Below are 13,402 nucleotides of genomic sequence, written 5' to 3' on the forward strand. Positions count from 1 at the left end.
TGATTCTTTTAAGCATTTGTTATATACCAAATATTTTATTAATCGACTAATTTTTAATTCAAGCATTCATGAGCTCTCGCTCTTGTAATATTGGTGCCGTTTTATAAAATTAATTAATTATATATATATATATATATATGTCAAATGGAGAGATATTCTTTTTGATATCACGTGTATCTATATTTATCTACTTTGCTCTTTAGAAAAAGAGTATGCTGACTTTTTTTTTTTAAAAAAAAAAAGAGTTGAATACATATTTAGCTCATTCTAAATCATGGATAGTGTAATAATTATAATATAATTATTTTTATAGTCTCTGAGAATTATTTATCAAAAGTCAATTATTACTGCATTTGAATGATAATTTAACAAAACGAACACTCATATTTATTAGTCATTAAATGGTCATATGTACTTTTTGTTATTATCCAAAAAATAAGATACCTACAAGTTAAGTATTTTCTCAGATATTGGAAATTATTTTATCAAACTTTCCTGGTTTAATGCCCTAATAACGAATTGATTAACTTAAGCATCTGATTAACTAAGTATTTTTACAGTATAATTTATCTTTTAATATAATATATCAACAGTCATGATGAGGTCATAGATACTAAGCAAAGACAAAATTTCAATAATAACACTTGCATGCATCTGTCAAATTATTTTTTAGTTTAATTTATTTTTAAAGGCACGGATAAGCTTTGTATTGAAAGATTTTTACAGCAAAAAACTTTTTTGGAATATTTAATATAAATGTGGAAGTAAATATAGAATTAGTACGGAAAAATAAAGGTAAGTTTTGTTAGCATTATTCGTTGTTCAAGTGTTGACTTTTTAGCATGGTCAAATTGTCACATCAGACAGATTATTTGTCAACACATATGGATACTTTGGATTATAGTTAATGTACCTATGGTATAGGCCACCATGTTTCAGGCCAAACTATACATATTGGAGTATGACTATAATATCTAACATTTTTTATGTGTGAAATAAGTTGAATTGATTTATAATTATCGTAACATGTCTAAATTAATTGGATCTCAAATGTGTTGAACCGATTCATAATAAATCAGGTCAAGACTCATAATTATTTTAACCCGAAAAACAGTTTTATTATTTTGGCACTTGAGTTATGTAAGGGAAAGAATGACAAAAATTTGTGTGAGACGGTTTCACGGGTCGTATTTTATGAGACATATATCTTATTTGGGTCATCCATGAAAAATTATTACTTTTTATGGTAAAAATATTACTTTTTATTGTGAATATCGGTAGAGTTGACCTGTTTCACAGATAAAGATTCGTGAGACTATCCCATAATAGACTTACTCGAATAGGATATAGTGACAGCTGGGTAGTGACTTCCATACAATCGAATGGTTTGCTTTCCCTATTTCCAGATGAGATCAGGGTTATCAAATTGAAAAGCTAACTAATATTGTTAAATGTCAAATTAATTGCTTCCCAAATTTGTTTAGGTTGTTTTTGGAATGATGGATTTCAAATATTGATTTCAAATTTTTTAAACTTGTTGGGATTTATAAAATTAAAATAAATTTCAAATTTACTCTATTTCATTTTCAAATTATGCACAAAAATTAATAATAATGGATTTTAAATGTGGTCAATTTGATTGTTATTTAGAATCCATCTTTCAAATTCATCCTCAAATCAAATCACCTCACTCCTAATCAAATTCATCAATCTAAACGCAACCACAAAAAATTTTAAAATTCATCACAAAATAAATATTTTGTGTGGTAAAATATTATAACATTTTAGTCACATTTAGTTACAAGCAGGAAAATTATCCCCCGAGAAATGAGGCTGCGGCAACGGCTGTGGCGGTGGTGGGGAAGCCTATGGACTATGGGGGAAGCTGCGTTTATGTGGTCTTTCATTTCAGTGTGATCCCCACATATTTCGTTCCCTTTCCTGCCGGTGGCTGATTAGGGTTATTTTGGTTACCATTCTTGATCGATCGCCATTGAAGTTTCTCAGCCATGCTGCTAATGGTGGATCATTTTCTTGTATCCATACTCAAACGCCCATATCTATATAATTATATTAAGAGAAAATATTAATGAATTATATAGTTGGTGAATTGGGCAAATGGCGGTTAAGCTGATGCGAGCGCTTCAAGATCACAGTAATGGCGTTGATGTGAAGACGAACTTTCTTTAATCTCCACTTATTCATAGATTTCTTATATGAAAAAAAATGAGTCTTTGAGTTTAATTCAAATGGCGGTGGCGCTGCTGCTTTAAAGGAAAACTTTATTAGAATATTCATCTTTATTAGAATAATTTATTTTATCAACAAATAAATAACATTCGAGTGTTCATAGTCAATTTAAGAATACAAAGATTGAACTATTTTGTGGTGCAGCATGTTGAAGTCCCAATTCCTATTCCTAGCAAGGGCGAAGTCCTAGTAATGTTAGAAGACACAAGCATTAATCCAATCGATTGGAAAATTCAAAAGGACATGCTTCACCTTCTTCGCACGTCTTCCAAAATTCCTTTTATTCCCTTTAAGATTATTAAGGGTGAACCCTGAAATATTAGGTTGTCCTCTGCAACTCTTAACTTTTATCTTTTGTTCTATTTCCCTCAAATTTCTTGAAAATGTACAGGTACTGATGTTGCTGGAGATGTAGTGGAAGTTGGATACGAAGTCAAAAAACTTCAAACCTGGGGATAAAGTAAGTTTTCATTCTCGGCCATACTGAAGTCATTTTGAGAACTTCTTCAATGAAAAACCTGGCCACCACATCTATTACTGGGTGGAACCAAGATATCAGCTTCGGTGTACAGATTGATTGTGTTAATCTACAGAAATTATGGTCGAGTTTTGATTTTGATATAAGAGGAACTCATAGATTTAGTTAAGACACGCATGCAAGTATATAGGAACATGACACGTTTTTAGAGGTATATCTATGATTATTGAAGTATATCAGTATATATACTGTAAATTTGTGCTATTATGTCTGAATGGTGCTGTAAAATGTAAATGTGACGTGACAGATGGGAGGAGGGTTGGCAGAGTACTGTGTAGCCAAGGAAATTTGACAGAACTTAGACCTCCCCAAGTATCTCGGAAACGCACATGCAACAGCCACTTGTGGTGCCCAGAATCTTAACTGCGTGAAGGGTCTTGGAGCCGACGAAGTTCTTGATTATAGTACTCCGTGAGGAGCTGCTCTGAAGAACCCATCGGGGAAGAACTACAAAGTGGTTATTCATTGTGCACCAGCATTTCCTTGGTCAGTTTTCAGGCGGAATCTGAGTGAAACAGGGAAGGTGGTTGATATTACACCAGGGGTTGGTGCCATTTGGACTTCTATAATGAAAAAACTCACCTTTTCCAAGAATAAATTGGTGCCCATGTATCTCGTTCCGAAAGGAGAGGATTTGGAAAATCTTACTAGGATGGTGAAAGAAGGAAAGTTGAAGAAGGTTACCGACTCAAAAGATCATTTAAGTGAAGGTAAAGATGCCTGGGCTAAGAGCATGGACGGCCGTGCGACTGGGAAGATCATAGTAGAGCCGTGAGTGGGAATGTTCTTTCGTTTTGTGTTTATGACTTATAAGCATTAATTTTTTTGTAGGGAACATGTTGAATGTTCATGTTAGTGTTAAAGATTTTCCTACACTTGCTTTGATAAAGTAAATCTGCAGCAAATATATTATCAGAAACTAGAGACAAAGATTAAATCATTTTGAGAAAGCATCGTGAGCTTGGTAGAGTTTGTATCCGTAAGTTATTTTTCTTATATTCAAATGTTATCTGGCTTAAAAATGTATTTTCACTTGAACGCTTAACATATCAAATTTTCAAAAAGTTCAATCAAATATCTTGAGCAATAAGCTTGTGAACCATCTGGTTCTGTTAAAAATAGTTAAATCAAATCTTTTTAATTGGTATTTCTATTAATCATAGACCCTTGGTCGACAAGTTTTGTGCTCCATGTGCTACATTTTCTTCTCTCGGCTGTAAGGTTTTTCAATCAAATCACAAGTTCTTGGTGGAAAGGCCTCGATTGTGCTATATAAGATAGTCAAAATATTTATTCAGATTGTATTTCTATGGCCGGACGTATTTGACATGAATAGAGAATTAAAATATGTTTTTCAAATAACAATTAATTGTATTTAAAATTCAATTTGGTTACCGATACAATATCATAAATTAAGTGAAGTATCAAAATTAAGTGAAGTATCAAAATCATCCTAGTCCAAATCATCTAAACTAAACAGGTTATGAAATCCATCATTTCAACAAAATTAATCCAAACACACTCATAATTTTTCAAGTTGAAAGTCAATGGAACATTCAATTTGCCAAATCTTACAGAACCGTTTGAACAACAAAGAACTGGAGATAGAGCTTTCACGGATTAAAATAGAAGACAAACTGCTCTTTCACAGGCCTCAATCCTTAAGTCTGTCTTCCTGTTCCTAGCACAATACTGCAATTCCAGCTCTTTTAAAAGTTTTAAATGTTTTCCCCAATTGTTGCCCCTCTCTCGGCATCAAACTGATTCCCATTTTGTAGCTAGTTCTTGGGAGATGATGATCAGTAGCGGGTCACACGTTACTTCTAGATAAAATTGTATTTTTCAACCCTTTTAGTAAATAGAGAACTTGCTGGAGACCAATAAGAACGGCAATCTCAATTAGGGACAACGTGCAAGTACCTATCGAACAGTACTGACAGTAGTAAACTAAGAAAGCTATGTCACCTATTTATGATGCCGTCCACAGCTAATCAAGAACCATGGCTTCGGTACCACCAGTGGCATCCACCGCACCAGTCCTATGCTCATCCATTGCTGTTCTCATTTCCTCCATCAAGCTTCTCTGCTCTTCCACTATGGTGTTCTGTAATTCATCAACCTGCAATCAAGTGGTACACGGAACAATAATTTTCAGAAATCCAATTCTGCACCGCAAGAGTACAAGAATTATCAAAGTTCCTTTGTCATTTCTGTTCAAGTAAGATCAGTGATGAACTAGAGCAATGCGTATGTTATATTAGTGCAGTGGAAGTATTATTATACGAGAAAGAGAAAACGCTAACGCAATATCATGAGGAAAGCTTTATAATCCTGTGGACCATGTATAATTCTTAATTTGTGACAGTAAAAATCTTCAGCCAAGACGGCTATCTTTCATAAGAGCTGATAGTGTCATCACATATCATCATTTATTAGGATATACAGCATAATATTGACACATACAAGATGAAGAGATAAAGATAAAGAACTGAAATGGATGTTACTTCCGGATCTAAGAAAATCGATCTTTCTGTCACTAATTTCGAAGTAGTTTTAACCCAACGAAGAAAATATAGACAGTCCAGACAAAACTAAAAGTATGCCTTTTTAATTCCTAATAACCACAAATAATATAAATAATAAAACCAAGACAGGTTCTAGTGAATAGCGAGTGATGTTCCAGGTGTTCATGTGATTTGGAAAACATAACCAGACCAAATGACTAGCAGAAACCCGTAGATAACCATCTTTTCTGGGATGCAAACACCCCGACATTATTCACATCATAAAAGACACAGCAACCAAGGAAAAAGTTGAATAAAATTCTAACCACGTGCAACAGAAGCCCAAATTGCTTTTTACGAAGGTCCAGTGTCCTTGAACCTGCAGTATTCTCTGCTTCCAACATCGCTATCTCTTTCTCATGTTCTGTTATGATTTTCTGTGTTTTCGATCTGGGTGGATGCATAGCAATCAATTTCCTAATTGCCTCACACTCCTCTTTGTGCTGCCTCTCAATCTTGCTCTCTTCAAATTGTCTCTTCAGGTCTTCTATATCATCCCGCGCCTGTAAAATCTGTCTATTTATCTCGTCTTTTAACTCATTGAAGTTCTCCTTCTCTCTGATGTTTGCATCAATAACTGCTCTACTTTTAAGCAACGGAATTTCAAAAGTATTGAGCTCTTGCAGGAAAGCTTTGGAAAGCCTTTCACAGTCACCATAGTTATCAGCTTCTTTCTCTACCTCCAGCACAAAGGACGTGAACTTCTTCTGCAGTTTCTTCAAAGGAGGTTCACCTCTTGTTGTTGTTGTACGGGTCAGAAGCCTGTGCTTTATAATTATATCATCTTCGAGTGGGCCAAAAGCGTAATGTGCGGCCACAGTTTCTCCCCTGCCAGGGGCTTTCCTCCCTTTCAACATTTATATCTTCTGATTTCTTGACTCTGCCGTGTTAAAGAAGCCTCCTGCATACCACATTTTATCACAAAAATAAACAGTACAAGAGAACAATTAGTGAGGTAACTCAAAATGCTATATTTCGCAATTATGGGAATTCGCAAGGATATTTCACCACTAAAAAGCTCCTCTTTGGTACGTTTTCAACACCGAGACTGACAAGCTTAATTTACCTATGAACATTCTTCTTCTATCATCTCACTGCTTTGTTCAACATCACTTTTTCCTAATTCACGTGCAGTAGTATATTGTTTTTCTAATTCATGAACATCACTCAGACTAAATGAGGTTTCTCAATCCAACTTTCCATCACAAGTCAAACTACAACAAAAACGCAAACAAAATGACACTGAATCTGACATATCTGAAACGTCCATTAATACTTGAATCACCAGCTAAATGATAAAATTCCTCATACTTATGAGCAAACGAGAAAGAAAAAAATCTAGACTTGTGTAATAAAAGAAAATCACAGCTGAGTCGTCACGTAAAAAAAAGAACGCAAATTTAAATTTAACCCTAGGTTTTTAGATTGAAGAGAAATAAAATGGCATAAGATACAGGAAAAGAAATTTGAGGGCGGAGAGAATCGGAGGAAGAAGAGAGAAAATGCATACCAGAATCAAAGCGATTGAGGGTGGTAGAGAGGTAGAATGTGGGGAAATTTAGGTCACTGGACGGGATTATTTACCTCGACCACATTTGTTTGAAAATTTATTTTGAGAATTTAACTATCTGAATTTTTACAATTTTGTTTGGTTTTTATATTTCTTATATTATCGAAGGTTATTTCTGTATAAAAAATCATTAATAAAAATAATTATTTGACTAATGTCGTTTTTCAAACTACCCTGTCAATGAAAATTCACAAATTCCAATTTAAAATAATAGCATCCCCTCTTAAAATCTCATCTATCCCCCTTATTAAAATATGTAATATTATATATGAAACCTATTTCATTTTGTTGTTGTTTAATTTAACTCAGTCGCCCTTCGAATAATTTTATACTTTCTTTTCATTTTATATTCACTGGTTAATGAAAACACACCATAATATGGTAAATATCTTAAATATGAATTTGATCACATTTTACAATATTTCACTCAACCACATTTCAGTCATCATTCGGTTGATTTTACAATAATTTTACATTTTATAATCTCCGATCAATGAAAGTATAATATAATATACTAAATAGTCTTAAGAATAAATTTGGTCAAAATTTATATTATTTCACTCCATCGTTGTTCAATCACACTCAGTTGTTCGTAGTTATTTTTCGGTTTATTTTGCCTCGGATTTACATTTTATATTCTCTCATCCATGAAAGTATATCATAATATAGTAAAGTTTTATAACATGAACTTGATCACATTTTATACTATTTCACTCTGTCGTAGTTTGTTTAATCTTCGATTTGTTTTACACTAGCTTTACATTTTATACTCTCGTCGATGGAAGTATGCCATGATATAATGAATGGTCTTAAAATATGAATTTGATTTCATTTTATTATTCCACTCAATTGTTCTTCGGTTTATTTTATATTATCTTTACATTTTATGTTCTTTCATAAATGAAAGAATACTATAATATAATAAATAATCTTAAAATATGAATTTGATAACATTTTATATTATTTCAATCGGTCGCTCTCAATCATTTTTAAATTTATTTTACAATAGTTTTACATTTTACATTCTCTCATCAATAAAAATATATCATAATATAGTAAATATTTTTAAAACATGAATTTGATCACATTTTATATTATTTTACTGACTTCTCAGTTGCTCTCGATCGTTTTGTGGTCTATTTTACACTACTTTTACATCCTATGGTATCTCATCAATGAAAGTGTATCATAATATAGTAAATAGTCTTAAAACATGAATTTGATCACATTTTATATAATTTCATTTAGTCTCCGTTTAATCGCTCTCAATCCTTCTTTGGTTTTTTTTAGAATAGCTTTATATTTTATAATTTTTCATTAAAGAAAGTATACTATAATATAGTAAATAATCATAAACATGACTTTTATCACATTTTATACTATATTATCCCGTTTTAGTGGAGCAGTTGTTTGATTTATTTTACATTTTATACTCTCATCAAATAAAAATAATCTCAAAGCATGAATTTGGTCAAATTGATATTATTTTACTCAATCTCTTACAATGGCTCTCAGTTTCTTAATAATTTTTTTGAAACTTGAATTAACAATATATTTGTAACACAATTTATTTATTCTTAATTAATATTCGGGCCTTTATCGATTTTTATATTTTTCGCATTCGAACAATCTAAACTAATTTTTTAAATTATTATTTATTTAATTTTCCTTGTCGAAACTTTTGTTGTGGGTTTTCAAAATGGATAGGAATGGATATTGTTGGCGAAGCATGAAATCTAAAATGCTTATCTTCTTTAATAATTGAGGGAAAAAGAAAATAGCAAGAAATGAAAGGAAGAGTAAATATGGAATGTTAGAAGAAGAAATAATAGCAACGAAAAAAAGCACATGTTTGACCCAATATTGATTTCTAAAGGTACATGTTCTTAAGCAAAAGTTAAGGTCATTTTTTTATTACCCCAATGTGTTCATACCCCTCCCTAGTCTTTGGCTACACCTATTAACCAAGATTTCATGTTTTTCTCTGGATTCCAGTATCATTAATAAATCGTATATATCTATCACATTTTTATAAAAATTAACATATATATCAATGATCACATCGTAGAAGATAAAAGATTTTAGATGTAGCATAGAATAATTCTTGTTTTGTTATTTTTATTCATGAAACTATGCCTTGGATATAAACATAGCAAGTAACAGCACTAATCTACAATCTTGCCGGTTAATTTAAAAGCTACAAGGGAAAAATCTACGATACGCCTCTCGAGTGCTTCTCCCCACATGATGTACACAGAAATTCATTGCTCGTAAACACTGCTGTCGAGTTACGAGGCGTTTCAGAGATCAAATCAATAGGGATGGTTGGGGGTCATTTTGTTGAATCTTTGAGCACTCAACTCTTGAGTTACCGATTCCATGCTTGGTCTATTCTCAGGAAGCTCATTGGTGCAGTGCAATGCAATTTTCGTCAACTGAGCAGCCTCAGTCTCCGAAAACTCTCCCTTGAGATTGGAGTCGACAAAATCTTCAAATTTGCCAGATTCAGCTGCCATTCTGGTAGAACTTGATAGCTTCCGTTTACCGCTAAGTACTTGAAGGATGATAACCCCAAACGCATAAACGTCGCTTTTCTCTGTGAATCGCCCCGTGGTGATGTATTCTGGCGCCATGTAACCCAATGCGGCACTAACTTTGATGGCCGAGTAAACAACATCATCAGCAAGAAGCTTTAGAAGACCAGAATCAAGAATCAATGGATTCATCTGTTGGTCCATAAGAACTTTTTCGACCGATATATTTCGGTGAACGATGGGAGGTTTGTTAGTTTCATTTCTGTGCAGATATTCGATACCTATAAAAGAAATGATAATTTTTGAGAGATGTTACAGAGTAGATAAACTAGATAGTTTCCTCGTCAAAACAAAAAAGATAAACTAAATATAGATTTTTTGACATATATATACTTTTAAATTTGAGAGATGCAATCGGGTCCAAGGTTAGGCTTCTAGAGAGTGATGCTAAATGATATTCTTCGTTGTGGACCTAGGAATTGCTGGACTATAAATGAGCCAATTGTGGCAACTACTTAAGATACAGTCAGGAGATACAAATATACAATAAATGCTCCTTATTTATTTTTTTTATATATATGGAAGAATGAAACATGTACTTAAGGAACATTTAACCAATAAACACGATCAATATAATAAAAGCGAACAAACCTTTAGCAATTCCATTGATGATCTGAACCCTTGTAGGCCAATCAAGAATGTCATTGTGACCATGTTCAGAATCAAGGTAGCGAGACAAATTGCCATTCGGAACAAAATCATATATCAAGAAACACTCACCCCTGCCCTTCGAGCAACAAAACCCCTTAAGTTTCACCAGATTTTCATGTTTCAAAGAATTCAACAAGCTCAATCCTTTCACGAATTCATTCTCCTCTGTCTTGCAGCTTGTTTTGCTAATACTTTTAATCGCCACTACCGATCCATCTTTTAAAATCCCTCTATAAACAGCCGAAAACTTGCTTTTGCCCAATACATTAACCTCGGAGAAATGCTGAGTAGCTGATTCGACCTCTTCTAAATTAAACTTATACCCCTGCATAAACTCATGGCACATGCCATTACAATCTTGTGGCTCGAGAGAAACGAAAGGAGAGGGGTTTCTCTCGCAAAAACCTGTCCCCTGTTTAATAATGATACGATGATCATAAGTATCTGATTTATCCCCAACTTTCTGTTTGCCACGGCGATACCAAACTATCCAAACAAATGCCACTAGCATTAGGATGATAATTAATGCAACAACTCCAGAAACAATGCCGATTTGTCGTGACTTAGAGGATGATTTCGAGCAATGTGTGTGATTACAAGGTAAGGGAATATCAGCTGATTCGGGTACGCTTTTCGAGGTTGTTTTATTTGTAACTGGTGTGAAGGGGTCTATTTGATTAATGTTCGTATTGTCCCAAGAACTGCAAGCTCTCAATGAAGAAAAAGCCGTACCACATAAACCGGGATTGTTATCAAAATGGAATCCTTCGTCTAATCTCTTCAAAGCTTCATCGCCCGGATCAAAGAAAGATCGAAATGGCAAAAGAGAACAACATCAGATTTTATCAGATAAATTTGACGAAATAAACATAAATCCATGAAAGATCAACTCACAGAGAGGGACAAATCCAGAAAGCGTGTTGTTTTGTACATCAAGAACCTCCAATTCAGGAAGATTGCCTAATCCAACAGGAATTGGACCTGAGAGCTTATTGGAATTCAAGTATATTCTTTTTAGCCTTCCCGAATTCCCTAAGCTTGCAGGAATCTGCCCAAATAGTTGGTTTCTTTCCAGTGCGAGAACATTTAATTTTTTCAGGAATCCCATCTCTGTAGGGATGAACCCCATCAACCGGTTACAACAAAGCTGCAGCACTGCAAATTTTACAATCATTAGAGTCGAATATACATGATGATTATTTTTTGGGTTTAATTTTTCTGAAAAGACAATTTGTCATGCATCCCGTTAATAAATTATTCGGTGCCTAAATAAAAGATTTCTAAAGATATGAACCAACAAACCCGTTCTTCTCACAGACAGAGACGCAAAGAAGAAAAGAAAAAGGAGTCCATTTTCAAACATTTTTAGTAGAAGTTCAAACTTAACTTTTCCATATCAAATCAATGATTTCCAACTATCATAAAATTTCAACTTTGCGTACCCCGATTCTACTGAAAAATAAATAAAAGAAAATTTGAGTATTTGAATAACTATATATTTAAAAGTACGCGAACCTTGAAGACTAGCCATGCCTCCAATTTCAGTCGGTATAGTTCCAGAAAAATTATTAACATTGAGATAGAGATCGGTCAACTCAGTTAGATTAGCAATCTCCTTTGGTATCTCCCCCGTCAAAGAATTGTAATGCAAGTACAGGCCCGACAAACATTTGAGCTCCGCCACCGCCGGCGGCAGTTTCCCAGCAAGCCCTTTTCCTTGCAGAGAAATATTTGCCACCTTCCGGTGTTCGTTACATGCAACTCCCTCAAACGCGCCGGCGCAGGGATCGCCGTCGCTGGTCCAAGATGATAAGTACTTGTTCTCTGGGTCTAATGAGTTCTTTATCTCCATCAACGCTCTCAACTCAGCGTTTCCATTTATGGGATTAAATTTCGAGGAAAAACACGTGAAAATGAAAAGAATTAGGGGACTCAAACTTGAAAAACTTGACGAGCGAGTCTGCATTTTCTAGTTGAAATCAGAGGACTTCTTGCTTAGATTCAAGGCTGTTTTTTCATGGTGTCCAGAAATGGAAAAGTTGGAATTTGGATTTGGAAAATGGTGGTGTTGTGAGTTGAGGAGAAAGAAGACAGAACGGTGTGAGTTAGGCGACAAGGGTGGGAAAAGGTTGTCCGAGTGTACGACTTTGGAGCGTATATACTTACACATGCATGCATATTAGGAATCGTGGAACCCAGTCCATTTTCTTCTTTACCTTTGTTTTCTTTAAGCTTTTAATCCTCCAATATCATAATGTCTCAATTTCATTTTTTTAATATTATTAAGTACTGTTACATTATAAATATGATTTAAAATAATGTATATATTTCGAAATAATGAAAAAATTAAATTTGTACAGTACGATTAAATATATTATATAGTTATGTCAGTCCCACAAGAGCCGAAAAGTTTTAATTCAAAATAAATTTAAAAGTAGAAAATATTTTGAAGAACCATGACAATACGTATAAATAGTTTGAGAATGTGGCAAAACATAGTACGTACGAAATGCACTAGTTTGCTTCGAATGATTTTTTAAAACTTTTAATTAATTGACAAAAGACTACATATATGTAGAATATAAGATAAACTGTAAAGCCTAAATATGTTGATCACGTTAACACGAAACATTTAACAAAATTTAGATTTATATTGTATATCAAACTTAGCTTAATAAACAACGTTTTCGCCCTCGTAATTATTTATATTGGCATCATCACCCTCCTCTGTTATCGTAAGTTCAAAGTTATTTGCCGCATAATTTGTCCTAACCACGTGTGCTTACCTATTAATTTCATTCATTTGAAGCTGCAGATTTTACAATAAAACATTAATTAGCATATTTAAAACTTGTGATTTATAGGGCTGATTAAAGTGTAAGTATATGTATACATATATTTAGCCTTTTCAGAAAGAATATTGTGCGCAACATAAATTTATATGCTTGCAAATGATAAAATATGAGCTAGGATCGATCGTTTACCATTAGATCAAACCCTATAACTATTAGCCAAATTTCAAATTTATTTTCTTGTAGTTAATACTTGTGGCAACGCATAATGCACTACTTGGTGTGCTAATGAGTCGAGCTGTTAGCCCCATTAGTTATCTGTGGTGTTGTCTCATATTTCTTAGATATCAGTCTTACTATTTCCCAACCGCCGATACTATCCCTGGCTGAAATAGTATTACCCGTTAATATTCGACGTAAATCTTTTACGACTAACATAACAA

General features: G+C 33.5%; 2 protein-coding genes and 1 pseudogene across 5 annotated transcripts; 1 reads left to right on the forward strand and 2 right to left on the reverse strand.

The window, feature by feature from the left end:
- Positions 1 to 2,118: 2,118 nt before the first annotated feature.
- On the forward strand, positions 2,119 to 3,563 carry LOC142504468 (chloroplast envelope quinone oxidoreductase homolog; annotated as a pseudogene).
- A 693-nt stretch (positions 3,564 to 4,256) lies between these two features.
- On the reverse strand, positions 4,257 to 6,978 carry LOC142555716 (THO complex subunit 7A-like). 4 transcript variants are annotated; one of them, XM_075666776.1, is made up of 4 exons: positions 6,863 to 6,978; positions 5,619 to 6,253; positions 4,754 to 4,907; positions 4,257 to 4,611 (listed from the first exon to the last, which is right to left on the reverse strand). In XM_075666776.1, the coding sequence occupies exons 2-3, from the start codon at positions 6,207 to 6,209 to the stop codon at positions 4,776 to 4,778; spliced, it is 723 nt and encodes a 240-aa protein (XP_075522891.1). In that variant the 5' UTR covers positions 6,210 to 6,253; positions 6,863 to 6,978; the 3' UTR covers positions 4,257 to 4,611; positions 4,754 to 4,775. The 4 variants fall into 4 exon arrangements, with proteins under 4 accessions (XP_075522891.1, XP_075522889.1, XP_075522888.1 ...); XM_075666774.1 differs by having other exon boundaries at positions 4,257 to 4,658; XM_075666773.1 differs by having other exon boundaries at positions 4,257 to 4,907.
- Positions 6,979 to 9,007: 2,029 nt separating this feature from the next.
- LOC142555718 (protein NSP-INTERACTING KINASE 2-like) lies at positions 9,008 to 12,349 on the reverse strand. Its single transcript, XM_075666777.1, has 4 exons — positions 11,683 to 12,349; positions 11,062 to 11,322; positions 10,108 to 10,953; positions 9,008 to 9,737 (listed from the first exon to the last, which is right to left on the reverse strand). Exons 1-4 carry the CDS (start codon positions 12,131 to 12,133, stop codon positions 9,235 to 9,237), a joined length of 2,061 nt encoding a protein of 686 aa, XP_075522892.1. The 5' UTR covers positions 12,134 to 12,349; the 3' UTR covers positions 9,008 to 9,234.
- Between the last annotated feature and the right edge of the window lie 1,053 nt (positions 12,350 to 13,402).

This window comes from Primulina tabacum, chromosome 9 (assembly GCF_025594145.1).
Source record: "Primulina tabacum isolate GXHZ01 chromosome 9, ASM2559414v2, whole genome shotgun sequence".
In the NCBI taxonomy this organism is placed as follows: Eukaryota; Viridiplantae; Streptophyta; class Magnoliopsida; order Lamiales; family Gesneriaceae; genus Primulina; species Primulina tabacum.

Coding starts and splice junctions, on each gene's coding strand:
- LOC142555716 (XM_075666776.1), bottom strand. CDS start 6,209: ATGTTGAAAGGGAGGAAAGCCCCTGGCAGGGGAGAAACTGTGGCCGCA. Junction 4,908..5,618: donor TTGGGCTTCTGTTGCACGTG/GTTAGAATTTTA, acceptor ACTTGATTGCAG/GTTGATGAATTACAGAACAC.
- LOC142555718 (XM_075666777.1), bottom strand. CDS start 12,133: ATGCAGACTCGCTCGTCAAGTTTTTCAAGTTTGAGTCCCCTAATTCTT. Junction 11,323..11,682: donor AGGCATGGCTAGTCTTCAAG/GTTCGCGTACTT, acceptor TAAAATTTGCAG/TGCTGCAGCTTTGTTGTAAC. Junction 9,738..10,107: donor CATCAATGGAATTGCTAAAG/GTTTGTTCGCTT, acceptor TTTCTTTTATAG/GTATCGAATATCTGCACAGA.